Source organism: Drosophila sechellia, chromosome X (genome assembly GCF_004382195.2).
Source record: "Drosophila sechellia strain sech25 chromosome X, ASM438219v1, whole genome shotgun sequence".
Taxonomy (NCBI): Eukaryota; Metazoa; Arthropoda; class Insecta; order Diptera; family Drosophilidae; genus Drosophila; species Drosophila sechellia.
Window position 1 is genome coordinate 14,943,544 of NC_045954.1, and position 27,805 is coordinate 14,971,348.

A 27,805-nucleotide genomic window follows, 5' to 3' on the forward strand; every position below is an offset into this window, starting at 1 on the left:
TGTTTGCCTAATATGGCCAAAAGTGCTAAAAACGTAAACTATAAAGCTAAGACCATCCATAATATTTTTTACCACATTTTGACCTAATAAATCAAATTTAATCTGAATGCGAGTTCGTGATATCTTCCAAATATTGCAGAAGGTATAATAATGTTTAAAAGGACATTTGTTTTTATGTTTTATTAATGTTTAAGAGATTTCTCCAATAGCCCCATGTACCAAAAAAAAGCTAGTTTCCAAAAGCGACAAAGTGCCATCACCAACGTAGCACCAACTTCAATGTGCGGGACATGCGCAGAAATGCGAGAATCCAACAAGTGCGGAATGGAAGTGCTATTCGGCTGCCTTCGTATCGCTTCGTTTCATTCGCAACGGTACTTTTTCAGTTCGAACAGAGCAGAGGAATTTCAACACCACCACGCACATTGCACTAGCGCCCGAGCAGGGGCACTGCGGTGGGTATGGACTTGGCTTGGCGTCCTTTGGTTAAGTTGCTCGGCCCGACGGCCAGAAAATTCAGTCACACCACGGCCATCGCGCAGTCAGCTACAGAGAATCAGAAGCTCAACGACCTGCTACACAGAGGTCCTTCGTCTGCAACTGACCACGAGAGCTGAGCAAAGAAGAGCCTATATATTTTTTTTTGCTGTTTTGTACAATTGAAACGACATAGGTATAGTGATTGGTCCGGTGAATTTTGTGCGTGCTCAGCCATGTCAGCAGAATGCAACCATCCGATGGGAAACTACCTATAACTACCTACTGAAGTTAAACAAACAATAACTAGCACATTAAGGTGAGTATTTCAACATAAAATTCCAAAAAATCGAGAGCCCCAAAGTACTCATATGAGTACGTACATGTAAAATTGTATATACAAGGCATTTACTGTATCATTGTTGTTTCTATTCCGCCGTCGAGTGTGTATTTTTTTTCGTTCTTAACGATTTTTCCAGTGACCTTGTTGCGTACGCTAGAACGTACAAATTTACTCGGTATGTGTGCGTGTGTGTGTGTGTGTGTGTGTCGCTGCTGCTTAGCCTTGTCCGCCCCCTTTTATCCACATTCCGCATATACACATACACACATCTCGGTGTTGTGTTCTGCGCATATATTTTGGGGCCAAAATCGGTAGCATACTTTTGAATTTATGCGGGAGTTTTGTCAGGGCCGAAAAACCCGACATCCAAGGCATTTCACTTAGCATATTGCTTATTCCCGGGTTTTTGCATACCGTGGATTGTACATACAGCCACAGCTGCGGTCACAATAATAGCCCCCCCCCCCCCCCCCCCCCACAGAAAAAATGTACCCATAATTGACTAAGCTTACATTGTTCCAAGACATTTCCAATTAAGAACAATTATAGACTTGACTAATGGAGAGCTAGTTGGCAGATTATGTTTGGCTAAATAATTAACACACATTTGGACCAAATTCTTGCATAATATAGTACTATGTATGTTTCCTTTTAAATACGAGAATTGTTTATAAAAGAAAGCAGTACTATTGTTTTGAGCGTTATCGTACTTTGATTGGGGCATGTTAATACCCGAATGATAAGACCATTGGGCATCAACATTTTTGGTCTGGCCTTGATGTACGATTGTATATACTATATTTGTATATGTACACAAACATGGATGATGGCTTCAGCTTGTTGTCAGGGAATGCAATTGCCGAGCCCTTTATTGATTTTATGATACCATGGCCAGGAGGAACCACCATCCACCATCCGAAGTCCAGTGCCCCGCCCCCAGCGGTGGCACGTGCAAAACAACAAAACAAGCGGGCCAACAACAAGTCATTACACAATTGGAGTAGGAGATGTAGATGAAACAGGGCAAAAAAAAATGATGAAAAAATAATGCAGAAGTAGAAGCTGGAGATGTGGGTGTTGAATGAAAATTGCAAACCAGAACTCGGCTGGCTTACAGACAGGCCGCCCACTCTAAGTGGCTCGAGTGGTGACAGGAGGGCTTTTAAGAGAAAAATGCATTCTTTTTTCTGCGAGCTCCGCTCAGCTTCCATGAACCTTTTCCTTTTCTACGCTTTCGCTTAATTCAGCGAAGGAATTCCATTGCATTCCGTCATGTATCTTACCCTGAGGCGCCTTGCACGACGATTGGCACAATTGGGGCCTAGACACACGTCGAGAAAAGCTTTATTTGCTATATCCGGTTTGAAAGAAAGTACGATTGTTATGGACTCCTATTGTAAGATGCCAACAACCAATGGAGAATGCGTCCATTTCCTGGCTAAGTTTTATTTATTCTATGACTGTATTAAAAATGGCCTAACTAATTGAAAGTAAAAATGGTGCCAGAAGCTACATACATCCAAAAACCACACCACTATGCTAAGTACCTTTTCAATGTATTCCATTTCATTTCCAAGCTGTGTCGCCCTGAAAGTCTCAAGTGACTGGTCAGAAAATAGGTTTGGCGCCATTTAGCGAGCTTTTTGGGGCTTTCAGTCTCAAGTGACGGCTAGAAGTTCTTGGAGCACTTGAAACCACGCAATCAGAACGCATGCCACGCGTCACATCTCCGATTCCGATGGCGGGTGATTTCATAATACGCACGCTGTCCACGACGTTGACAATTTTTCGGTTAATGACAGTTTCGCTCTTATCCCCGCTACTCTGGACTATTTTTAACCGTAGTCGAAAAGAGTTCGGGAATGGGAAATAGGGATTGGTATTAATATTGTAACGCCTATCACGTCCAGGCTGATGTCATTTTGCGGAGTCTGCGGTCTATGGATGGTATGGGGTCTCCGCAAAGTGGCATCCCTTCAGTGGGTTCTTCCTTTTCGCGGAACGCGTTACCCGGAGGTTGGGGTTGCAGCTGTAGCCTTGACATGATTCGCCCTGACATGTGGTGGGAGGTGGACTGACGAACTGGTTGACCAAGTGAACGCGGGCGTCCTTTGTTGGTGTTCTACTCTCTCAAGTATGTATGTTTAATGTAAAATGTCTGTGTACTTATATTACATGACTTTTAAAAGCTTAAGAGTCTAACACCGAAATAAAGGACCTTCATTAAAAGAAAGAGGTTCTGGGATCCTATAACTTAAAGGCACTCAGTGAATGATGGCTTTCATTATAGAATGCCATCGTTCACTTGGTGCTCATCCGATTAAGAAATACTTGACTTATTCCGAGTGCGCCTGTCAATGATATTCATTTGTGATGGATGCGCTAATGTTGGCTGTGGATTTTAATATAGCATCGCGTTCTTTCCTTCCATTTTCTTCATTTTCCCTCGTCCTTGGGACAAATTCCACGTGGAGAATTACGAAGGGATTCGCATGCCAAGCGGGCTAAATTGGCATTCTTTGGACCACCCACAGTACATTTTGGCACCTTAAGGGCCCAGAACCCAGCATTAGCTCACTCCCACTGACGTCAATGGGGATTTGCAATTTGTGATTGGGCACTTTAAAGTATTTCTGCTTTGACATTCAATTTACTCGACCTGGCTTTGTTTGCCCTCCCCAGCTCGTCTCCATTGGCATCCCGCCTTCTTTATCCCGACTAGTTTGCCAGCGGCAAGGTCATGAGCCAACAAAGAAAAGGCCACTGGGTTGACTGACTGACTTTAACCCGAAATCTGTGGAAATTCCAAAGGAGCTGTCGTGCCTTGATTAATTTGATTTGACTAAAAGGATGCGAAAAACTAGAAAGTCATGTAAGACTTAAATCAAATCAAACTAAAATATAATATCTGTATGAGGAAGCAACACGACAGCTACTACTTAGTTGGGTGTCCCTGAGGGGGATTTCACTTTTTAATAAGCTTTTGCCTGACTGCTAACGATATCAGCCTTGAAACTCTTTTACATGCAACAGTCCTTGGATAAATAATCCTTTTCTCGTCATCTTTACTGTCATGGCAACTCATGTTTTCGCATTTCCCCTTCTGCCTTTCAATGACAGCAAACACAATCCAGGATGTCGGACCAGCAGAAAGCCTCCCTCTGTCCCCGTCTGGTGGACTACATGGCCATAGTGGGTGCACACACGACGCCTCCGATGCCGAAAGGACTGCAGGGCCTCAAGGCTCCGCCAGTGCAGGTAAGTCGTCCATTGATTATGTAGGTTACTCGATTTATCACTTACTGCGGATTACAGCGTACAAGTGCCATACTTTACAGGAAAGCATAAGAACTCGCTCTAGATTGGTTTTATATTTAAATGCCATATTATTATTTAATCTTAATTATGTTTGTTTTAATTTTAATCTGTCGCAGGTGCCCGACCTGCTGCGTCGCTATCCCCCCTCGGATCATGCGGATTTCCCGCTGCCCCTGGACATGGTGTACTTTTGCCAACCGGAGGGTTGCACCAGCGTTGGACCTCGACGCACTGGCTCTGCCATTCGGGACATGACCTCCTTTGTATTCGCGCTGACCGACAAGGATTCGGGCAAGACACGCTATGGCATATGCGTGAACTTCTACCGTCCCATTGAGCGACCTAGTTCGGCGGCGGGATCGGCGGGAGCTGGCAACGATCGTCCGGGTAATGGAGGACCTGGTGGCCATGGGGGCGGCGCTGGAGGAGGAGCCGGAGGCGGAGGGCGTGGTGGAAGACGGTCGTCGGCCTTCAGGCGGGAGTCGTGGCGCAAAAGCATGGAACGCAGCTCGGATTCGGCATTTAGCAGGCAAGTGTTGTGGGCCAGACGGATGTGGGCGATGTGGTGATAAGAGTATATTTTTTTCTTATGCTAAAGCCTGTCTAACGCATCTCAAACCATTTCCATAATAGTTACGGCCTCTTAACTTCTTCTAGCGACTACAGAAGTAACGTAGCGCCTAGCGATTCGGACCGAGAACTGACCTCGCGTCGCGATTCGGACCAGCAGCGCCTGCACTCACACCACTCGCACCACCAGCCGCATCATCCGTCGGCGAGCCCGGCAGTGCCCAAACTGGGTCTGATGGCTCCCTCGGCGGACTCCGAGTCCGGCGGCAGTCATTCCCCATCGCCGCGGGCCTCGCGAAAGAGGACGAAGCTGCGCAACCAGTCCCTCACCTCACTGTGCATCATCTCGCATCATCCGTTCTTCACCACCTTCCGCGAATGCCTCTTCATCCTGAAGAAGCTTATCGATGCTTGCAACGAATCCTCTTCGCCGAAGCGGGTTGGTGCCTCCCAAAAGATCAACCGGGACAATGTGTGGACGGTGCTGACGGGCCATGTCAGCGATGCCACGCCCTCGATTGTACTGCACGATGTGCGCGAAATCGAAACCTGGATCCTGCGACTTCTCTCCACGCCGGTTCCTGTGCCAGGATCGACCAGAGTTGAGGTGAGTGGTTGGGATCATTTGTTATACCTAAAACATATCACGTTTCCTTCTAGGTTGAGGTGCTGTCGCCGACGGTGCATGAGCCCCTGCTGTTTGCATTGCCTGACCACACTCGCTTCTCTCTGGTGGACTTCCCGCTCCATCTGCCGCTGGAGTTGCTCGGCGTGGAGACGTGCCTGAAGGTATGGACTCTGATCATGCAGGAGAACAAGGTGCTGTTCCAGTCGCGCGACTATAACGCCCTCTCCATGTCGGTAATGGCCTTCGTCACTATGCTGTATCCGCTGGAGTACATGTTCCCGGTCATCCCGCTGTTGCCCACCTGCCTAAGTTGTGCAGAGCAGCTACTGTTGGCACCTACGCCCTTTGTCATCGGGGTGCCCGCCTCGTTCCTGGTCTACAAAAAGAACTTCCGGTATGATGAACATCTGGTTATTGAAGAAAATTGTATTGTAACAACAGATTCTTTTTAGTCTACCGGATGACATTTGGGTAGTCGACTTGGACTCCACCAAACTGACGCCACCGACTGGTGGCTATGAAGAAATACCACCGCTACCTGAGCCCGAGGGCACCATTCTGAAGAACCACCTCAAGCAGGTAAGCCCAAAAGCCCTAGCCCTAAACTCCTGTATATAACCAAATTTCTGAAATCTAATGGATGCAATGAAAATAATATTTTTCTAAATTTTGGAAATTCACCCAAACATAAAATGGGAGTAATATATTACTTGCATAATGAAGGGTTATATATTTTTTTATATTTCTTGCTTGCACTATTTAATTTGTCAAACGAGAATGTTGAAATTTAACTTGGCAGCTCAATTAATGTTTTCCAGGGAAGATTGACAGTTATTGAGCAGCTCGACGCAGCTGTCGTAGAGGGTGGTGTCCAGTTGGCGCAGCTCCTGCTCCTTGTCGATGTCGAGGAAGCGCTTCAGCTTGTCCACCTCGTTGCGCATTTTGAAAACGATGCCAGGCAGCATGCCCTGTGCCTTCTTGAGCACTTGCTCCTGGATCTGCAAACGGCGTTCGTTGGCTCCCTCGCTGCGGAATCGCTCGAGACGCCGGAGTTCCAGCTCCCGCTCGTGGTCATAGTGGGCCTTCTGCAGCAGCAGATGCTGCAGCACAGCCCGATAGACAATCAGTTGCTCCAGGCGTGGATCCGTGGGACGACTCTGGGAACGTAGCGTGGCATTATGGCGCGTATCGTTGGCATGCACGGCCGATAACAAGGCGATGTGGGGATTGTTCATGGTACTACCTGATCACTACAACGGATGAGAATATTTATGAATATGTAGGCACCGACATCGGGCTAGTGATTCGATTATGATTATGATTGAAGTAAAACTCAAGGGCTTCTGATTTTCTGGAGTTTCAATGAGGGTAATGCTTGGAATTTTGTTTTTAAATGTTTAAATATTTATAGCCAGATCGAAATATAAGAAGATGCTTTTCAAAGTTGGTGAATTTCCAGAATTTAAAAAATATGTGTGTCAACTTAAGGCATTGTCACGCGGTTTTATATTCTATAATCGTTATAAATACTCGCGGCACACAACTGGATATCGCTTTTCCATGTCTATTTACCCGATGTTTCCTGAAAATGTATCTGCATCTGGGAAGAATTTAATCAAAAGTTGTATTACTCAGAGCAGATGCATCTGAACGGCGGTTACTCATTCTAGCTAACGTTATCGCTGTCATATAATCGTTATCATTGCTCCATTCAAGTTTGGTGTGATTGTTTTAATTCAAATGATATATATCTTACCACATTCTGTGGCCTGTCACAGAGCAAATATATATGAAGAGAGCACCCCAGCGATATTATAATTTGAATTTGTTTCTATATTTCATTAACAAACTCCTCTTACACTTGTACAATTCTCTATCTCTCTCTTTCTTTTATTGTGTTTTTTTTTGTGTACTCACTGCCTCCCTTTCTGCCTATCGATGTGTGTCCATCTCTGTCTCTACTCTAATGCTATACTTTTTACACTCATGCATTATCTGTTATATGAAATTTATAATACTCGATCACAACTTTAACTACAACAACAACTACTACTACAACAACAACAACAACAAATCGTATATCTACAACAACAACATGGGCAGGCTATGCTATTGATGGATGAAGCTGGACTTGGTGTAAATATCGTTCGCAAAAGTGTTAACTACGTTTGGTTTATCGTTATATTTGAGTTGAAACCGTTTGTACATACTAAACATAATCCATATTTAATATACTAGCTATATGTGAATATTCGTAACGATAAAGTACTTGACATAGAACATAGAACTAACCGCATGCACAGTCATTCTACATAGACGTAACGACCCTCTCTTAATGTTCAACTTTTCAAAATCGGAGCTCGAAGTCGGGCTCTCAATTAGCTAGGTTTAACTTTCAAGGGGTTAAACTCCTATCATATTCTCAACCTATCAGTCGCTGTCCTTAGTGTTACGTGTTTCGTGTGTGCATGCTCTGTCAGTCTTTCCTTCTTCCCTTCCGTTTATCAACTTCTATATCAACCTGAGTACCTAACTGAAGTGGCCTTACGCCCCAAAAAGCTTTCCAAAAATCCCCCCCCAAAATCTTATAGTTAGACAAGTTGGAGTCCTCATTTAGATGGCTAGTCATCAAATTAACACCGTGCTAATTGCTCTAAATGGATTGTTCCACAGGCACTTACCTCGATGACGGCCACAAATACGGCGGTCTCCTCACAACAGCTATTACCATCGGTGCGGGATAGTCTTCAGGAACCACCGTTGCTAGGGTAAGTATTAAAGTCTTAAGACAACACTACCACAGAGGTTCAAAAAGAGTTTGTTAAGTCTTAAAGATATCCTCGACTCTCATCCTTAACCTCATGTTTTTTTTCTGATTATCGAACAGGGTTTCTCAAGTGAGACTTCCCCTCCAGACGCCTCCTCACTCGGCGCAGGCCAGTCAACGGAACTCGATGTCCGCCCAAGGAACGATTAGTTCCCGCCAACCGAGCCCGATGAATTCACCAGCCCTCAATCCATTCGTTTATGGAACGGATGTGGATTCCGTGGACGTGGCCACGCGGGTGGCGATGGTGCGATTTTTCAATGCTCAAAATACATTGGCTAATTTCGCTGAGCACACGCGCACTTTGCGGCTATATCCACGTCCAGTGGTGGCATTCCAGATCAATAGTTTCCTACGATCCCGACCAAGAGCCTCGCAGTTCCTGAATCAATTTGCCAGGACTCAGGCCGTAGAGTTCCTGGCCGAATGGTCACTAACGCCCACGAATGTGGCGTTCCTTCGAGTGCAGACTGGCGTTATGGATCCCATGCAGGTGGGCGATAAGCCCAAGTGGTTCGCCCACGCTCTGACCCCCATCCGATTTTCGGTGTGGGACGATGGCAGCTCACTGAATGGAGCCCTACGATCGCTGAAACAACTCGAGTGCCAGCCGACGGACGAGAGTGGTTCGGACTCAGAGGGAGCGGATAGTAGTAGCTCTTCGTACAGCTCACTCAGTGATTTTGTCTCGGAAATGGCTTCCTCCGATCTTTCGCCCAGCCTGCATGATGTCTTTGGGTCTTACAATCGGCCACATGTTGTTCCTCAGACTCTCTCCTCGAATTTGGATCCGGCCTTGGTCTATCATCCGCCCAGCAAGCTGCAGTATCCCGAAGGCATTGCCGATGCGGTGGCCAGCAAAGAGGAGGAGGATGAGGAGCGTGCCGATAGCCCTGTGTCCTCGTCCTCCAGTCGCTCGGATCTGAGTTCGCCCAGCTTCAATCGCGATTCGGAGTTTGATTTCCAGCCGAAGGGCGGACAAACTCTGGGATCGACTACAGTTGGCAGTGGAGCGGCTGCACCCAGTTTCGAGTTGGCCACTCCGTTGGCCATGCGACTGGAGGCCACCATTAAGATGGCAAGCATTGAACAGGAATCTGACACGGTATCCACGGCGACGGCCAAGACCATAGCCGCCGGTTCGAAATTACAAAGACATCCCAGCGACTCCGAGTCGCGACCTGAAAAAAAGATTCCGGTAAGTAAAGGTTTATTGAATCTTTAGGGTAGCTGATTTATTTCTCAATAATGTTACCTAATCATTAGCCACCACTTACGCCACCGGTGAAGCAGCCTGGAGTAAGCAATATCCTGGCCCGAACTGGTAGTTCCGGCTCCAGCTCCAGCAGTCCTGGACGTCAGAGTTCCCAGAGCTCCCTATTCGAGAACTTTGCCTCCCATGCCAAGGAACTGGTGCGCGAAACAACGCGTCAGAGCAGCCAGGAGGGTCTACTGGCCCATGTGGATAAGGTGAGTAAAATTAAGGTTCATTCTATGGGCTGGTTCTTTAACTAGATGTGCTGTTGTACTATGATCGTTGATCTGATTTTCTTGCCTTTCTTTCCGTCCGTAAACGTGATTATTATTTGGACTTTTCTCCTTTATTTGTTTTATTAATTTTAATGGGTTATTTGCGTTGGTTAATTGAACCTGACATAAATGTACCGTACTGTAGCATGCGCTGGACGAAGATCTTGACGACAAAATGCGTCATACCTTCGAAAAGGTTGGTACTCCCGCCGCACTGTCCCATCCCATCCAGAATCGATCCCACCACGCTTTCATGAACATTGCCTTAATCTTATACCATTTCTCTATTCATCACATTGCACACCACATACACACACACATCATTAATTGAACAAAGTGAGTCTGGTCATGGCCTACTATCAATAAGGTTACAGTATATTATACCCATATATACACGCGCTACTCATTTCTCTAGACACTATTTTAGGCTATTCATACAAGTACATAGAATATTTTTTTAAATGTTTATCCAAACAGTAACATGTTTTTTTATCATTCAAATGCACCCACACTTCCAACAAGAACTGAGACTAAATCCCTCCTTGAAGCATCCTGACACCCATATCCTCACCACACCTTTCCGCAGATTTGTAATTCCCCCATGGGATTCGTAGTGCCATTGTAGATTGCTTCAAACTAGACCTCAATCCGGTATCACTTGGGGTTGAGGGACTCAAGCTTTGATTGTTAGCACCACTTAGGCGATTGTGTAGTCTTGGAATACCAACCAATTTAGGTCTTGATTACTAATACGTATTCGATTTCGGATTCATAGTTTACGCTGCACGCAAAGAAGGCAGCTGGAGAGGCTTCGAAGCAGGCCCTGGAAGTGTCCAAACAGGCGGCTGGGGTGAGCAAGAATACCCTCGAAGATCTCACATATGTGGGCAAATCGACGCTGGGCGATCTTACCAAAACGGCCAAGGAGGCTGCCACCAAGAAGGGCATCATTAAGATTGAGGAGCATACGGCGGGTGGTGCTGGACCACCGCCAAAGTCACCCGGTTCCCAGCTGGCGACACACAAACAGGTGCAGCAATCGGGCGGCCAGGGTGGCAACAACTTCTTCTCCGCGATTGGGACGGATTTCAATGGGCTAGCCTCATCCACATCCACTATGTTTTCGGGCATGTTTGGTAAAAGTAAGTTACATTTAAAGATGTTCTAAAAGGAATTTCTGATCAAGAATTCTCTTCTTCCAGAGAGCCAACAAAAGCAGGTTCCTGTACAGCAAAAGCAACCTAACGTTTCCGCTGGGAAGGCCAAGTCTGGCATTAACTTCGATCCATTTCCTGGTCGCAAGGGACTCGTGGAGCGGACGCCGTTAATCAAGCATTCGGGTCCTAGGCAAACACAAGAGGAGCTGACCCGCCAGCAAAACCAGGAGCGTTCGCACAGTAATGCTGAGAATCAGACCTTCCTCAAGGATGTGACCAATCAGGTGCTCGCTGGAGAGGGAGTCGGTTGGCTGAAGCTCAATCGGTTTAAGAAACTAATGGAGGACGAGTCCTATCGCACACTGGTGCTCAGCAAGCTCAATAAGACGCTGGACAAGAAGATTGCCCCAGATGATCATATTGACGATGTGGTAAGCTTAAAATATTTGGTATATTGAAGTTCCAGGGTAACCCCATCGTTTATCCCTCAAGTGCGTGACGAAGCCCGTGTGGAAGGGTATGCTGAAGTGCATCCAGGCCATAGCCGGCGGGTTGGACGTGACCTTTGCGAATTTCGGCCTGGGCGGTATGGCTTCTGTGTTCCAGTTGATGGAGGTAGCCCACACGCATTATTGGAGCAAGGAGATCAACGAGGGCAGCGACATGTCCTCCAGCCTGCTCTCCAGTCACGCCGCCAGTCCCATGGGCAGTAGAGAGAACCTGCGATCGCCTAGCTCGCCAAATGGCTCCCACTCGGCATTGGGCAGTGAATGGGCATCGCCGCAGGAATCACGAAAGAGTTCCACTCAATTGGCACACGGTGGACCGGGTGGTTCGCATTCGGGAGCACCGATCAACCGACGATTGTCGTCGGCGGACAGCCAGGATGGTCAGTCCACCACGGAGATGTTCAAGGACATGCTGTCGCAGAAAAGAAGTGCCTTGAAGAACATGCTCACCTCCTTCGATTCAGATGTAAGTTGTGTTGCTCGATGTAGTTCCTTGAGATATGAATAGCCCACTCAGACATTTATAGCCGCCCATTCCATCAATGCCAATTGTACTCAGCTTGTCAAACCAATCCTGTATTTCGCTCAGTGTGTATATATATATATATATATCGTATCGTAGACTCGCCTATCAGCATTTCAGTAAATAGCTAAATCAGTACCAATTAGCATATATCAGTATCCACCAGTATGTAACATATACATGTATGTATGTCACATAGCGAGTGTCAATCGATGTAGTCTGCCGATCCTCCCACCGTAACCTCTCAACCGTATCTATATATTCGTAACCGCCACCCGTTCCGCCTACATCCCGTATCGTTACCGTCCAACCGATATACCCGATTGTAGAGTACTCTAACACTCATAGTGTGTAATCCGTAGGCTGCTGGCTCCACGGGTGCGCTTTCCGTTGTCAGCTTGGGCGTCCGCTTGCCCTCCAGCTGCCGATCCACGGTTTCTGACACCGAGTACGAAAATGTAAGTACACCAGAGGGTCAAAAATACGGCAAGTTATCCATTGAATTTTTTGGAGAAAAATGAATATTCTGAAGTTGGCACAAAAACAGAAACCTCTTTAAACCGAAAGAGAAATCTGAGTGCCATTAAAATCTTCATTCGGGAAATCATTCTAAAACCTCCGCAACAACCTTTCCAAATAAATTAGTTGTCTACCATTTCCTGTAACAAGCTTTGGGTAGACATTTTAAACTTAAGAGTCCTTATCCTCGTTTGTCCTAAATCTGGTCCGAAATCAAAATTTCCGACCAAATCTAAACCGAAATTCATTTTGCAGACAACCACGTCGAAGGATTCCAAAAAGAGCTCTGGAAATCTATGGTCGGGCAAGTCAACGCTAAGTGCCGGATTTCGTTATACTGGAGGACACCTGATCAACACGTCATCTTCTCCCTCGCCGGACAGTCCGCGGGTTTATCTCTTCGAAGGGTTGCTGGGCAAGGATCGCCTTAATCTTTGGAACCAAATGCAATTCTGGGAGGATGCCTTCCTCGACGCTGTTAGTCAAGAGCGTGATATGATCGGCATGGATCAGGTGAGTGTTTGTTTGGCAACGGTGGCCTTCATTCCATTAATACTTCGATTATTTCACAGGGTCCTATTGAAATGATGGAGCGCTACAAATCACTAAGTGAATCGGAGCGCAAGCGTCTTGAACACGACGAGGATCGTTTGCTATCCACAATGCTCTACAACCTGACGGCCATCCTGGTGATGCTGAATGTCGCCAAAGACGAGATCCGACGCAAGATTCGTCGCCTTCTTGGAAAGAGTCATATTGGCTTGGTGTATTCCCAAGAGGTACACAATGTCGTCGATCAGATAAACAATCTGGTAGGTTATAGAGTTAAGAAGGCCTGATTTATATGTTTTGTAAAATACACTTTCTTGTTGCAGAACGGAAATGACATTGATCTAAAGCCCCTGGGTTCACGATTGCTGCACCGCCAGAGCTTCACCGTCCACCAGGGCACGGATGTGAATGGACCACTACGATTCATGGAGGTGCGGGACGATGGTCTGGTACTGCGATCAGTGGATGGCACCATTGTGGAGCGCTGGTGGTACGAGCGGCTGGTCAACATGACCTATTCACCCAAGACCAAGCTGCTCTGCCTGTGGCGCCGCAATGGCGGTCAGACGCAATTGCACAAATACTACACACGAAAGGTGAGTGTTTTTAGTTGGTCAAGTAAAGATATAGCCCATCATAGCAACGAATACTCTTTTCCCGTACAGTGCAAGGAGCTGTATAATTGCATCAAGGAGGCAATGGAGCGGGGCGGCACGCCCACCAATGTGCCCGAGCTGGGCGGCGAGTTTCCCGTTCAGGACATGAACACAGGCGAGGGCGGCCTGCTGCAGGTGTGCCTCGAGGGTGTCGGTTTGTTGTTCTCCAACAGCAAGGTGAGTGCCAGAGATATATAGACTTGCCAAAAATCAAATTCCCCACCAACACTTGGCATACACAAAACATTGTAACACACCCAAAACTTATACACAACCAACCAGCTTCATCTCCGAATGCCTCAAACTACTAGTATTCGTTTTTTTTGTACACCACTCCTCATCAAGCAACGCATATATTTCCCAATACGAATCCCTCAAACCAGATCCATATATAATTGAGTACAGATACACTGTAAGCTTATGATAAACTTAATTAATCCGAAGCATAAATGAAAGACCTTGATATTTTTATTTCGCTGTTTGGGTCACCAAATTGGGTGTTGATCTGGGTCAACCAATATCATACCAATGGAACACCAGACCCCAAAAATGACGGGATTTACATACAGATTGAAGAAAAAAGATATTTACGCCTCAATTGGATTACCCAATATAACGCCACAAATGGTGTTCACCTGGGTCACCTAAATAATCCAGAGTTAAACTAGGACTATACTCGTACAAATTCGCGTCTATCTGTCCAGATATCGATACATACTCCCACTGCCTTCGTTTCCGTGTTTTGTTTTCAGTCGTTACGTTTCATTTCGTTTCGGTTTGGTTCAGTTTTCATTTCCGTCTAGCTTTCTTTGGTTTCTTTTCCTTACGATGTATAAGTTCGATCAATTACCAATAATTTTCTTCTTGTGTGTGTGTGTATCGACTGCATCAAGATCAAGGGCCCTCTCAATATACATCTCTATGTATAAATATATATATCAAATATGTTCGTTTTCAGTTCATGCCTTTCTGATATGTCTAACCTAATACTAATTTGAATGAACAACCGAAACAGATTATAGAAGACTTGTGTAGGTCCGCCCAGTCTGCTTTGAAAATAATAATAAAAAATATGCTATAACCGAAACTGAATGTGAGAATATATGTTAACCTCTATATTCCTGGCCAAGAAGGTCTGGATATCGGACTTTATCGACGACTGAGTCGATTCTTGTCGGGTCTTTTCATTTGTTAGCAATAACCGGAACCCCGTCTCCACCTATCCAACTACCCAAGCTAAACCCAACTACGTATTATATTTTACCGATCTCTCTCTGTCTCTCTTTATCTATCTATCTCGCTCTAACTCTTTCTCTTTTGTTCATTGGCTTTGGTTTTGGCATTTTATTTTGACTCGCCTTCTTATATATCTACTTATATTATTCCTAAGTCATTATATAATCCACAAAAAATTGAAAAATCAATCGAATCTTTTATCTTATCCAATTTCTAATCGATCAAGTGAAAGTATATATGAACAAATAAATATATATATATGCAGAAAAATCCATCTATATCATACCCATATATTGTGCTAGTGAATGTACTGAATGCTGTATTCATTATACTCTCTATTTTATTTATTACCTAACCGATTCAATGATAACGCCATCAAAACCAATAGCAAAAGAAAAATAAAAAATCCCAATTCTCCTTTTCATTCTTTTCGATTACGATTGTCATTCTAACGATCCTTACGTTTGGTTACTTATACTCACCGTTTGATATGTTAATATTGTCATCTTTATCTCATTTTGATTGTCTTTATTATCGATTACTCAGATTACAAATTTACCGATTTACGATTACCGACTAGTATCGTTCCTAAGAGTACTGTACTTCATAGAAAACAAAAACGATATTTGTATGTATGTACCCTCGAAGCACCCACGACTAAAGTGTTCCTCATATCCACATAAAAATCGATTTACCTTAAGAAAAACTTAAACTACAAGAAATTATTAAGTAACATTTAAACCTTTGCCTCGAATATTTCGAATAGGTCCCTCGAACGTTATTGGAGTCTATTCAATTTCGTATGTCCCTTGTTCATTACTTTGGCAAAGTGATTTGTTTTCCTGTATATATATAGAATACCCTCAATTCTTTGATACGGGAAAAAACAATTGTAGCACAAGGGTCTAATTGATTCTGGGTTAAAACTAAGGTATATTGTTGTTTATTTATTTTATATTTTCCTTATTTATTTATGTTAACCTTTTGGAGCTCGCTATTGAAAACAAAAATAATAAATCTATATATATTCATATATATGTATGACATAGAAAAGCAATGCATCGAAAAAAAATATGGCAAATTGTTTAGCAAGAAACAAAAATATTCTAAGCTGGTAACTTTTGAGATGGTCCTTGTGCAAAATCCTCTAAAGTGCTTTGTTTTTTCGTTTTGAGTTCGATTTGGTTGGTTTTAATTTGTTTTTTTGGTTTCCTGTCTCTAAGTTTGCTATTTCTATTGACATATGTGCGTATATACATATATAAATAACTTCCTTTTTATATATAAATATATATATATATCTGTCTCTGTCTATCTTTCTTCTAAATCTAAATCTTTCTCTTTTCCGTGTTATATATGCGATATATAAGAAGTCTACGTGAGCTCAGAATTTTCTGTCTTACGCAATTTTCGGTTCCATTGTTCCATTTCAATTCGATTGCGTTCTTACATTCAGTTTTAATTTATGGTAGTGATTTCATGCCAAATTGTTTCTTAAGTATGATAACTAAAACCAACAAGTACAAACAGCAAAAGTAATATAAGCTATAGTAGACATTTCCTACCCCATGATATCTCCACATTTACCGTTGTAAAGCCGATAGACAATATCGATACCGATACCGATACCAAAACCGAAACCGAAAATCCTCAAAAAATAATGTCCCACCGTCTTTAAGCAAACGACTCTAACATAACAACAACAGCAACAACAACCACATTTCATATCGTTTCTATTTAGTCTACCTACAAAAAATCAAAATATATACAAAAATAATACAAAATTCGCCAGCAATTTGGAAATTTGAACAGAAAATAAAATGAAACAAAAATATTTGAATGAACAGTTTAAAAAACAGTTTTCTCAACTTTCCTTTTTATAATTTTCTTTGTTGTTTGTTTGATATTCTCTGTCGAACGCGGAACGCTGCACCGTTGCTCGCTCTCCCTCCTTTGTGGACCAACCAAAAATCACGTTCCGTATTCGGAACGTACCGATCCGATCCGAAACCAAACTGAACCGAATTGAATTGTATTATTCCAATGATTGGTCTACTTTTCAAACGATAACAAAAACAAAACCCAAAAAACAAATCAAAAATCGAAATATAATCAAAAATCTATGATAAAACGATCTGAAAATGTCTGAAAAAACGATAAAGGATTTCGAGGTATTGCAATGAACCAATTTCTTGTTATATTTGAACTTAAATTTATAAGCAACTATTGTTCTTTAAATGCCCTGCTGTCCACCACCCACCCAATCCCTGAACCCATCCTCTTTTTCCCACCTCAACCACCCACTGAATTAACCTGCCCTTTTATATGAAAACAAAGAAAAATAGTAAATATATATTTTAGTTTGCGTTGCCCTTTAGTTTTAACTTGGACTCTTTTGCGTTCATAACACTTTGTTTTATCCTTCACTTTCACTCACCCAATAAAGGTAAAAACCAAAAAAGTATACAAAATAATCTGATATGGCATTAAACAGTTAAAAAAAAAACAAAAACCAAAAATTTGTAGTTGATATTGAATTTAAACCTTAAGCCGCAAATAATATATATACCATAATGTAAATTATTTACCCATATTTTTTGTGTTTTATTCTCTATATCTCTCGCTATCTCTCTAATCCAACTGAGATTTTCGTTTTTGAACTGTTGGTTGATTGATTGGTTGGTTGGTTAGTTGGTTTGTTTGTTGAATTGAACTTGATTGAATTGAATTGAAACTGAGCCGTACACTTTGTATACCTTAATGCCGATTACCGATTGCCGATTATCAATTGTTGATTACTGTAATTGATTAACGTTAGATTTACCCAATTATCATTTGGGCCCCCAGTTGTCGACACATTATCGATTTTCATTTACCAAGCCACCTGCGATTTATGATTTTTTTAATGTTAGAGAGCACACACACAAAAAACGCAAGACTTCAAAATAATGAATGGTCACACTCTTCGCCCAACTCATAGATGGTCACACTGGGCTCAAAGTAAAATCTCCAGACTTTGAACCTAAGCATGCTTAGCACACTGCACAGTTTAAGTGCAATTACTTACAAGGACTGCACCCGAATTCACCACAGTCTAACACAATTCACCACACTTGCATATGTCCTAGTCTGTCCGATATCCTTTCTATAAGTAGATAACCATTTAACTAGACATGATCACGATTTTAGTTATATAACACACACAAAAATAACATATATACTTGAATATACACGTGGCTGTACTGATCCATTCCATTTCGTTTCGTTACTTTCCGTTCTATTCCGCTTAGTTCCGTACCATTAATTTTCGTTGGTTGCGGCCAAAGTTAGATGACCTTTCACTTGGAGGGAAAGCAGCCCCTAAGCACTTATAAAACCTTTTGAAAATGATGCAGGGTTTGTTTAGTGGTCACGAAGATACTATCACATCTTTTTAGTAAAGACAAGATTAAAATAATATAGTATTCAGATCACTACAAACTAATTACAAACCCTGTGTCTCACATAATTTTGCTATTACCTTTCCTTCTAGTTCCCTTATAGAGTGTGCCAGACAACCAAAACCGAGTTACCAACAATAGACCAATAAAGATTACTTAGTGTTGATTTTGAGTTTGCTTGTGTAGAGTTACTTGTTTAGCAAAGAATTAAACGCAAATTGTAGTTGTAGTTTATTAATTAAGAAACCAAAGGAAAGTATTAAATAAAATGAGACAAACAGATAATTATACCGTACACTTAGAGGTAAAATTCCCACTTAGAAACCCCATTAATATAGTCGTAAGCTAACTACCAAAACTGCTGGAATTTTCATTTCAATATCTATAAGCAATTGCTAAAAGTCTGGCTTTTCCGCCCATCTTTTCCCCATCTCTCGCTCTTTATCTATTTCTAATTTACTCATTTTCAGCCTGTCTCTATCTCTGTTTACCTTCTTTAAGCCTTTGATATCGAGCCAAAAAAAAAAAAAAAAAAAAAAAAAAAAATAGTATAGAGTATAGTAAACTGTTTGAGTAGGATGCTCAATATTGATCCTATTCCGATTATATTCACTGGTTCTTAGTGGTAGCGCCACATGCTGCATGCTGTTACATGTAATTATCCCTTACTCCTATATCTCCCATTTCCCAACTGACAAACATTCACCCTATAAAGCTACAAAATCTCTATAAACACATCGACCAACGTATTGTAAGAGCGACTGTACCAAAAATCTCTACTTAAATCTATTTATTACTTTTCACGGAATAATAAACGGGTTGCCCTCAGAGAATCCTCTGATATAACCCATTTAAAAACGTAATAAATATTTGTTTTAAATACTTTTTTTTTATATTCAAACCACTTCTATAGAGAAGTACACACACTCGGACACCCAACACTGTACCTAACTTTATTCATTTAGCGTTTGTATTAGTGCAATTTGGGGTTGCTCAGGAGAACAACTCTCGTCAATATAAACCATAATTATGCATAGAACCAATGCGTCTCCGTATCCAAAATTCAAACAATCTAGTATACGACCATCTCACAAGTGCTAATTGGAAACGTCCTTTATCAAACAAAAAAACTTAAAAATAACATTTAATATGGAAGAAAAATTATTTTTTACAATAAAAAATAGCAAGTAAAACAAACTAATTACCAAACTTTCATTTGATTTTGCTGCATTCTCTTTCTGTCTCTAACTCAATCGGTCTGAGTCCCTCCGTTGAATTCCTTTAAGTTTTTAGTTCTGCCATTCCATTTGATTTAATATTGCGTTTGGTTTAATTTCGTTTTAAGTCCTGAGCACTGATTATCGCCAAAAGCACTTGATGCGTGCCGTGTACATAAATAAATGTCGTTAACTGTACTTGGTGTCCTTGTCTTGCTGCCTGCATCGATTAGATTGGCCCATGCGCTTGCGTAGCATTTAGCTTTTGTTTGCCTGCCTGCCTGCTTGCTTGTGTTCCAATACCGTACCGTACCGTTTCGTTTGGTTGGGTTGGTAACTGTACTATTGACGATACAATAAAAAAACAAAATATGAAAACTTTTCAAGGAATCCGCCAAAAACCTCCCAGTTGCTATAATTTATTACATTTTACTGCCCACGCGTAAATGCTATCTCTGTTCCAACGCTCTCCAACTATCTCTCTCTAACTCCCACTCTGCCTATCAACCAGTCTCTTCCTCTGCTGAACAGCGTTTGTGTGAAAGCTTTTTGGTTTGAACCGCCTTATAATTTGCATTCCGTTACCGTTATTTTAAGTTGCGTTCCGTTTTGCTTGATTTCGTTTCGTTTCGTTTCCCCCTTTACGTTATGTTCCATTCTTGCGTTCCGTTTTGCAACGGAGCCTTGAAGCCGAAGAAAGAATGAAAGTTGTTTGGCATTGAAGCTTAACTGATTCCATTCTCCGCCCGTATTTCAGTTCTTCGTCCGATTGGACCACATCCGCAAGTGCTTCACCCAGAAGGGTGGCATTTTTGTACTGGAGGAGTACAGTAAGTACTGTATAAGTTGTACTCTTGCGATTGTTTCCAAACCAAAGTCATACCCTTGTATTATCTGCTTTTTCAGATCCCAAGACGCGCAATCTCATTCAACGAAAGTACCAGTCGAGCATGGTAAGTGACTTAACTAAACTACAAATCAACCACTATTCGCCAACACAGCCATCATGCACTTCGCACCACTTGTTCCGAGTTGCATCCCGTTCCGTTCCGGAACTATCGTTAATCGATTAAATGTACATAAACTTGCTTAAGCCTGCCGAGTTATGCAATTTTCTGTACAAATCAAATGTGAGCCCCAAGCCCATCTCAATATACATATGTATATCAATATATCTGCATATATGGAGATTTCAGAATTTGTTTACCACTGTATGATATGGCACATTCAATTGCACCGACAGTTTGTATATACGATATTGAGATAATCTCTTTGATTTTCGATTTTTCTTTTCTTTCCGTTTTCGTTTACCCTTTGGTTATTTGCATTCGTTTTCTGTGAATATATTTCTATGTCAACGACAACTCAACTACTCAACAACAAACAATGCCTGCAACAACAACACACAAAACACCAATAACACCACTCATATGTCATCAAACCAAAATATAATACGACCACACACCGCAAAATAACCTTCACCAATTAAATTTGAAACTGAAATCGAAACACCCGAATGTGTAATTGAAACCAAAGGCGTCGGAAATTGTCTTGAGCTTCCATCGCGTTACCTCCGTGCAGTTTGCCTACATCTGTCATCTCAATGGCGAGCGAGGTACAGTCACCAACAAAAGCACAACTGGAACGATGGAATCGGATACAGCTAAGCCTGTGGACCCACTGGAAACGAAGGAACCACCGCTGGCGAGCGTATAAATAATGTGCCTAATCTGTGAAATCTATGTAAATAAAATCAAAAATCCTTTTTATGTAACTCCTTTGTATGTATGTATTTCCTGTGACATCTGAACGAGAAACACCACAACAAAAATCAAAGCATAAACAACAAAAATAGTATTTTAGTTTGGCTTATCGTGATTTTAGTTTAAAAGAATGTTTTCCAAATTTTTTACTTCGTTTCTTTTTTTTTTACTTATTTTTGTTAGTTGTCTCTACTTCCAATTTTGTAAGACGCATGCTTTTAATTATGCTTTCCTGCCTTGTTGTGTTGTGCAAGCACCACCCACCAAAGAAAAACCAACCATCCACCTCACTCAAAAAACGAAAGACACTTTTCATTTTGAAAAACAAGAATGTGGCCATTAAGCAGCACTTAAAAATTACGTATACGCTCCGTAGTCCGATCAGATTTGCTACTCGGTGCTGTGCGTATTCTCCTACGTGGCCGCCGGTCAGGATCAGAAGAAGAATCCGGTGGTCATCACTCCGCAAATCCAGGACATTCATGCCCAGCAGAAGCAAAAGCACCAGCAGCAACAGCAACATCAGCAGCCGCAGCAGCAGCAGCAGCCACATCAACCGACCACGCAGCAACATCAGCCCACAGCAGTAGCATCTGCAGTGCCCACAACAACTGTTCCAGCCGGACAAGTCAATCCCAACCGGATGACGGGCAAATCGCAGGCCGGCAGCATCTCCATACGCCACACGGTACCCATGCAGAAGCCCACTATCACCATGTCCACGGTGCAGCCGCAGGCCAGGATGCCAGCCCAGGTTGCAACCGCATCTGTCACTGGTCCGGTCACTGTGCCAGTTCTCCCCACTCCCGCTCCACCCACATCCAATCCCGTCAAGCTGCCGCAATTGCCGCCGCGCGTACCATCGCAACCTTCCACGGAAAGCCTGGCCTCGATCTCATCACCGCCTCCAAAGCTACGGACACCCATGTCCGCTCCACCCGGACCACCGCCGGCCATACCGCCGCGCACGGGGGCCATTTCACGGAGCGGATCGGTACCGGCGGCCCGATCCTTTGTCCGCCAGGCATCGGCAAACTCCACACCGCCACAGTATACGCCACAGCCGCCGCCGCCCTTCGTGATACCCAAGCGGCACAGTGGACTGGCCAGGGCATCCACCTTGTCGTCATCCACATCGGCATCGATGTCATCATCGTCCGCCTCCAATCATCCCGGGCATTCGCAGTCGCAGCAGCGCGCCAGTCACGGCAGCGTGGCCGCTGTGCTGCAGTCAATGCCGGAGGCTGAGCCCGGTTACGGATCCGGCTCCGGTTCGATATCCGGGTCCAGTTCCGGCTCCGGTTCGGCATCGGGCTCCATTGCCAGCGCTTCACCGCAGGCCCATCGCAAGCACTGACGAAGGAGTTCGTTCTTCAAGTTTGGAGGCGGCGGAGGCGGAGGTGGTGGCGGCGGACCAGGGGGCGGGGCCAATCCAGGGGCAGGAGGCGGTGGCGGCGGACAGATGGGCGAGGAGCCACACCCACATGCCCATCGACGTGACGTCTGCCGCACCATCTGCATCCCCTGGCTGTGATCCCGGCAGTCGACCGACTAAGACGGTTCATCATTCCAAGCGGGGCTTTCCTGATCCATGTTACCCTCCACAAAAACCAGCCAGAAAAAGGTGCCACGTTTATGCGCATAATATAAATACATCTAGCTTCTTTGAACACAACATATTTCAAAATTGTTAAAACATTTGTAAGTCCTTCAACATAAAATTATGTATATCTTTATGGAGGGAAAAAGTATAAGAGGTCAAAGTAAAGAACGTATCAATGAAATTTAAAAATAAATATTAACATTAAAAGAAGATTTTGTCAAAAGCTTTTCTACCACAATGCTTTGATCTTAATTTCAAACAACTTTCACATTTGCAACCTTTTAGTAAGTCAAGAATAAATTTAAATTAAAGTTCTTTTCAAAGAAGTGGACATATGCTTAAAGACAAAACAATCAACTCTATGAATATATATTTATTTAAACATAGTGGTGAACAAATTATGTTACAAAATTGCGAGGTTTTGCTGTCTGTAAATACACGAAGTATCAAAATGGACCTTAAACTTAAGCGTGCGCATAAACGTGGCACTGTCCTCGGTCTCTAGAGCCAAAGTTACAGTATTTTCCAATCTTCCTCTTCCGCACGGATCGCGAAAGCCCCATCCGATCCATCAGTTATGCTTTATACATATACATATATATATATATATATGTACCGTATTCGATTATATTTTAGCCAAATCATATCATTAGCCGCCTCTAACTAATCCCATAGACAAATTGTTTCCTGCTAAGCTTTAAGGCAGAAAGCGCCAAACAAAAACAAAATCTCGCTTACGACTACCTAAAACATAGATAATGACAAATATATATACATACATACATATATATACACTCAGATCGGGACTTGACTTCACTGTGGGCCCTTTGAGAGGGCACAAAACAAACGAAACACAAACGGAAATTGAAGGCAATCTAGTTAGGGATATAGTATACTATACCAACTAAATTCAAACAAACAAAATAATAATATTAACACCCCAAGCATATGTTTATGTGAATATCTATCAGACAGCTACGATCATACAAAAAGTAAATATATATAAATATATATTTATGGTAAAGGAATTTAAATAGTTCGTACAGAAAATATTAAGAGATGGTATGGCAGCAAGAAGTGGTCCTAAGTTCAGATCTGTTGGGATCGGTAGTTTAAGGAATTTTCAGGGAACACGAACACGGACGACGGAGAGTTTTGGATTAACGGGGACTCTGGAGAGCAATAAGTATGTGTCTGTGTATGTAGTTTGTAGAAGGAGATCGGCGTACATCCAAAATACACACACAAATATATATATATATATATCTAAATATATATACACAAATATAACTATTTTTTTGTTTGCTGGCTCTGGATGTTAACCACAAATAAAGCCGAGCGCACCCATATACATGCACATATATATATACCTCTTTAGTCGTGTATATATGTATATGATCGATTGTATTTTTCAAAGTTCAAAGCGAGAAATAAACAAAGAAAAAACAAAAAAAAAAAAAACAAAAAAACAATTATCAATGTTTTTCTAATCTATATGGCAAGGTTGTAAGTGATAAGAAATGGGCCCCCAGCTGGGCTTTTCAAAGTGCGTCACTACGCTAAAATTGTTTTTCATTGTTCACTATATCGTTAGCTTAATCCTAATCTAGACATGATGGTGGTGCCCTAAAAAACTAGCAATCATATTGAGATAATGGCTTTATGCTGTCGTTCCGTTCTCATCCCGTGGCAAGATCCGAAGTCGAATGCCATTTCCACTTTTTGTCACCAATTCGGCCAACGGCTTTGGCTGATGATCCCCGTCGGGCAGGAAGCGATAGCTTCTCAGCAGCATCGATAGCGAGGTCTTCAACTCCAACATGGCAAACTTTTGACCTGAAAGCAAACAAACAAGTTAAACTAGAGTCATATCAACAAACAATGCACTGTGGTTTTTTATGCGTTTTTTTTGGCAGAAATTCGAAATGATGACCTATCTTCACCAAATTTGGTTTGTGTTACTCTTTTCTTCCCCCAAGATGATTCACAAAGTTTCAAGTGATTTGGTCAGCTTTCATATATCTGCCATATAAACGATCTGGCCGATATGCCATAAAAATATTTACCTTACCAAAAAAAAAAAATTTTGTATCTATATTTAATTATATTATATAAGCATCATATTTAGCATCAAAAATATCTGAATTAAAATCATTCACATTCATTAAATGCGTTGACTTTGCTCCGCAAATCGGGCAACATTGGCAAGAGTTACATCCTGTTAATATGTTTAAGACTTTGCCGTCTATTAGTGTCATTTGACCGACATATTTTACAAATATTTTAATGTTGTTTATTTTATGCAAATATATGTGCAGATTACAAATCTGGGTATCCAAGTTTTCTTTTTCTGCTAATATAAGCTCTCGAGTTTCCTTAATAAATTCAATTTTTAAAGGACGACAAAACCGTAGCTATCTGTTGATCCAAAAATGTGCATATGAAACTAGTTGTATAATATTATACACATGTTAGTTAATAACTTGCCGTTAAAATTCTTTTGAAGTGGTTTGCCATAAAAAAGTTATATTCCACGAAACACAGCTACATTTGTTAAGTTGACTGTAAAAAAGGTACATAAACAAAACACGATACAACTACACAAAAACATATAACATACACAAAAATTTTACTAGAATGGTAAGTACTAAATTCTTTTAAAAGCCTTTAGTTTTTGGACACTTCTTCAAAATAATCTTTTGCTGCATTGTGTTTTCATAAATGTTCAGCTCACGTTTATGAACTTTGAGCTGTGAGTGATGTGCATTATGAAATAATCTTGGCATTATCAACAATTAATCTAAAAATATATTTTCATTACTCTAATAATAAATAAACCTATTTTAAACAGTGTGATCTTCCTGTAAACCAGGCATCCGAAAGCTTTTCGTTCTTATCAATTGTTTACATTAAGAAATGTTTTTTTGGAAAGCAACGAATGACCTTCACTCCTTCCTTACGAATTTAAAATCGAAATTTTCGGGTTCTGTGACCCGTAATTTTACCTGCTGATTGTTATATTTAGATTATACACTTCGAAGTTTTAAGAACAAACTTTTTCAGGGTAAGTAAGTGACTAGATGATCTTACCTATGCAATTTCTGGGTCCCGCACTGAAAGCGGCGAAGGCGAACGGATGCATTTGCTTCTCGTTGAGCAGGAAGCGATCGGGATCGAATCGCTCGGGATCGGGGAAGTTCTTGGGATCACGATGGAGCATGTAGATGAGGCAGCTTATCGAGGCGCCCTTCGGCACCGTCAACTTGCCCACCTCCAGATCCTCGAGGACTTTCCTTGAGAAGAATGGCACCGAGGGGTAGATGCGCAGCGTCTCCTTGATCACCGCCTCCAGATAGGGCATCGATTCCTTCTCCCTGCCCTCCAGTTCGCTGGCCTCCTCGTAGGCGCGCTGCTGTACATCCGGATTTTTGGACAGCAAACTCAGGGCGAAGGCAATGGCCGAACTGGTGGTGTCGTGGCCCTCGAACATGAAGGTGTCCACCTCCTCGCGAATATCGGTGTCGCTCAGCTCTGCACCGCCCTCCATTTGGGTGAGCAGCAGCATGTCGAGGAAGGCCAGTCGCCGCTTGGCGCCCACATCGTCCTGCTCCGCTTCTGGGCGGGATTCGTTGCGCTCCTGGATGAGCTGCTCACGACGCAGCCGGATTACCCGATTGGTCTCGTCGTGGAGTACCTTTAGAGCTGCCTCTCGCTCTTTTCCGGGCTTTGTGTGCTTGAAGAACACGTTGAGTCGCTGCCAGAAGGAGAAGCTCTGCTTGTGCATCACACGGCAAATACTGTGGTTAAGAGTAAAATAAAAAATTTGATTATAAATAAAATCATGGGAACTTTCGCTGATTTAAGCAGTTTTAAAATTTATACTTACGATTGAACAGCCTGCACATATTCGGAATCGCTCTGCAGCTGGGCGTGCTTCTTGATGCCCATGGCCGTCTCGCAGATGGCGTCCAGGGCGAACAGGGTAATATAAGGATAGATGTCGAAGGACTCGCCATTGGCCTTGGCCCTCAGCCGACGCACCAGGATGCGGCAGTTCTCCTCCATGGGCTCCTTGAACTCGCCAAGGATGCGGAAATGGAAGCCCGGAGTGAGGAGCTTTCGACGACGATGCCAGGACTCGCCGCCATTCGTGAGCAGACCCTTGCCCAGCCAGGGCTCGAGCAGTTCGTAGTTCCGCGACTTGGTCAGCAACTGGTTGTTGCCGAGCAGCTGCTTGATGTCCTCCGGATCCGTGAACATCACCATCAGGTCCTTGCCGAACCAGATGCGGAATACCGGACCATGCTTCTCCCTCAGTTCCTTCAGCCAGTTGAGGATCTCTGGGTAACGAAGAAAGGTATTGGACTTTAGTTTTTACGTATTCTATTCATTAAATGAAAACTGAAATGAGCTCCAGCTAAAAAAGTCTATAATTTAGCTTGTTAGCTAAATCAAAAAGCACACATAATATTACGAAGTTACGACCTTATAAGTTATGCCAATTGCATGCGAGTAGAATTACAGCAGCGAGGGCAACGCTGCGTATGCGTGATAAAATGTAGAACAATTTCATGGGTATTGAATTCACTTATTTAAGTCTCTTTGCACAAACTCACCGCCTTTCTTAACATTGGCAATCAGTTCGCCGATCGTGGGACCAGGCAGAGTTTTCGCAAATCTCTGCAGTCTCAGAAAGTTCAGAATCTTGGGTAGGTAGCGCAGAAAAGCTGCCCAAAGGACGAATGCCACCAGTGCCAAAGTGCTCATTTCGACACCGAGTTCAGTCCACTACTGGCTCAACGACCCCAAAAACGACGGCTATATAAATCAAGTGAAAACTTGGTAATGTGATGAGCTCGCGATACTGGACGACTTTGCTGGCGAACTTAAAGTTTGTGCGAACTGCTCGACGATGCGGCTCGTTTGCAACTAATTCG

General features: G+C 42.8%; 3 protein-coding genes across 17 annotated transcripts; 1 reads left to right on the plus strand and 2 right to left on the minus strand.

Annotated features, from left to right (window-relative positions):
* The first annotated feature begins 434 nt into the window (after positions 1 to 434).
* Positions 435 to 24,299, plus strand: LOC6619593 (MAP kinase-activating death domain protein). Of its 13 annotated transcripts, none has more exons than XM_032724324.1 (23): positions 435 to 796; positions 3,941 to 4,078; positions 4,255 to 4,667; positions 4,772 to 5,315; positions 5,369 to 5,730; positions 5,789 to 5,915; positions 7,440 to 7,472; positions 8,010 to 8,104; positions 8,224 to 9,361; positions 9,430 to 9,633; positions 9,839 to 9,889; positions 10,469 to 10,835; positions 10,896 to 11,281; positions 11,343 to 11,825; positions 12,245 to 12,340; positions 12,657 to 12,914; positions 12,974 to 13,213; positions 13,277 to 13,549; positions 13,619 to 13,786; positions 17,008 to 17,016; positions 20,260 to 20,332; positions 20,409 to 20,455; positions 21,039 to 21,276. In XM_032724324.1, exons 2-23 carry the CDS (start codon positions 3,956 to 3,958, stop codon positions 21,216 to 21,218), a joined length of 5,670 nt encoding a protein of 1,889 aa, XP_032580215.1. In that variant the 5' UTR covers positions 435 to 796; positions 3,941 to 3,955; the 3' UTR covers positions 21,219 to 21,276. The 13 variants fall into 13 exon arrangements, with proteins under 13 accessions (XP_032580215.1, XP_032580216.1, XP_032580217.1 ...); XM_032724325.1 differs by having other exon boundaries at positions 4,796 to 5,315; XM_032724315.1 differs by lacking the exon at positions 21,039 to 21,276 and adding an exon at positions 21,642 to 24,299 and having other exon boundaries at positions 451 to 796.
* Positions 6,051 to 7,332, minus strand: LOC6619594. 3 transcript variants are annotated; one of them, XM_032724330.1, is made up of 2 exons: positions 7,093 to 7,332; positions 6,051 to 6,586 (listed from the first exon to the last, which is right to left on the minus strand). In XM_032724330.1, the coding sequence occupies exon 2, from the start codon at positions 6,569 to 6,571 to the stop codon at positions 6,137 to 6,139; it is 435 nt and encodes a 144-aa protein (XP_032580221.1). In that variant the 5' UTR covers positions 6,572 to 6,586; positions 7,093 to 7,332; the 3' UTR covers positions 6,051 to 6,136. The 3 variants fall into 3 exon arrangements, with proteins under 3 accessions (XP_032580221.1, XP_032580222.1, XP_002043809.1); XM_032724331.1 differs by having other exon boundaries at positions 7,254 to 7,313; XM_002043773.2 differs by lacking the exon at positions 7,093 to 7,332 and adding an exon at positions 6,909 to 6,996.
* Positions 24,254 to 27,805, minus strand: LOC6619595 (probable cytochrome P450 4s3). Its single transcript, XM_032724329.1, has 4 exons — positions 27,485 to 27,805; positions 26,755 to 27,208; positions 25,959 to 26,665; positions 24,254 to 24,704 (listed from the first exon to the last, which is right to left on the minus strand). Exons 1-4 carry the CDS (start codon positions 27,633 to 27,635, stop codon positions 24,529 to 24,531), a joined length of 1,488 nt encoding a protein of 495 aa, XP_032580220.1. The 5' UTR covers positions 27,636 to 27,805; the 3' UTR covers positions 24,254 to 24,528.

Excerpts from the sequence above, each read along its gene's own strand:
- LOC6619593 (XM_032724315.1), top strand. The coding sequence starts at position 3,956 with ATGTCGGACCAGCAGAAAGCCTCCCTCTGTCCCCGTCTGGTGGACTAC. Across the intron at positions 5,731-5,788 it reads GTCTACAAAAAGAACTTCCG|TCTACCGGATGACATTTGGG; the intron begins GTATGATGAACA and ends GATTCTTTTTAG. Across the intron at positions 7,473-8,009 it reads TGGATGAAGCTGGACTTGGT|GCACTTACCTCGATGACGGC; the intron begins GTAAATATCGTT and ends ATTGTTCCACAG.
- LOC6619594 (XM_032724330.1), bottom strand. The coding sequence starts at position 6,571 with ATGAACAATCCCCACATCGCCTTGTTATCGGCCGTGCATGCCAACGAT.
- LOC6619595 (XM_032724329.1), bottom strand. The coding sequence starts at position 27,635 with ATGAGCACTTTGGCACTGGTGGCATTCGTCCTTTGGGCAGCTTTTCTG. Across the intron at positions 27,209-27,484 it reads TGCCAATGTTAAGAAAGGCG|AGATCCTCAACTGGCTGAAG; the intron begins GTGAGTTTGTGC and ends TTCGTTACCCAG. Across the intron at positions 26,666-26,754 it reads TATGTGCAGGCTGTTCAATC|TATTTGCCGTGTGATGCACA; the intron begins GTAAGTATAAAT and ends TCTTAACCACAG.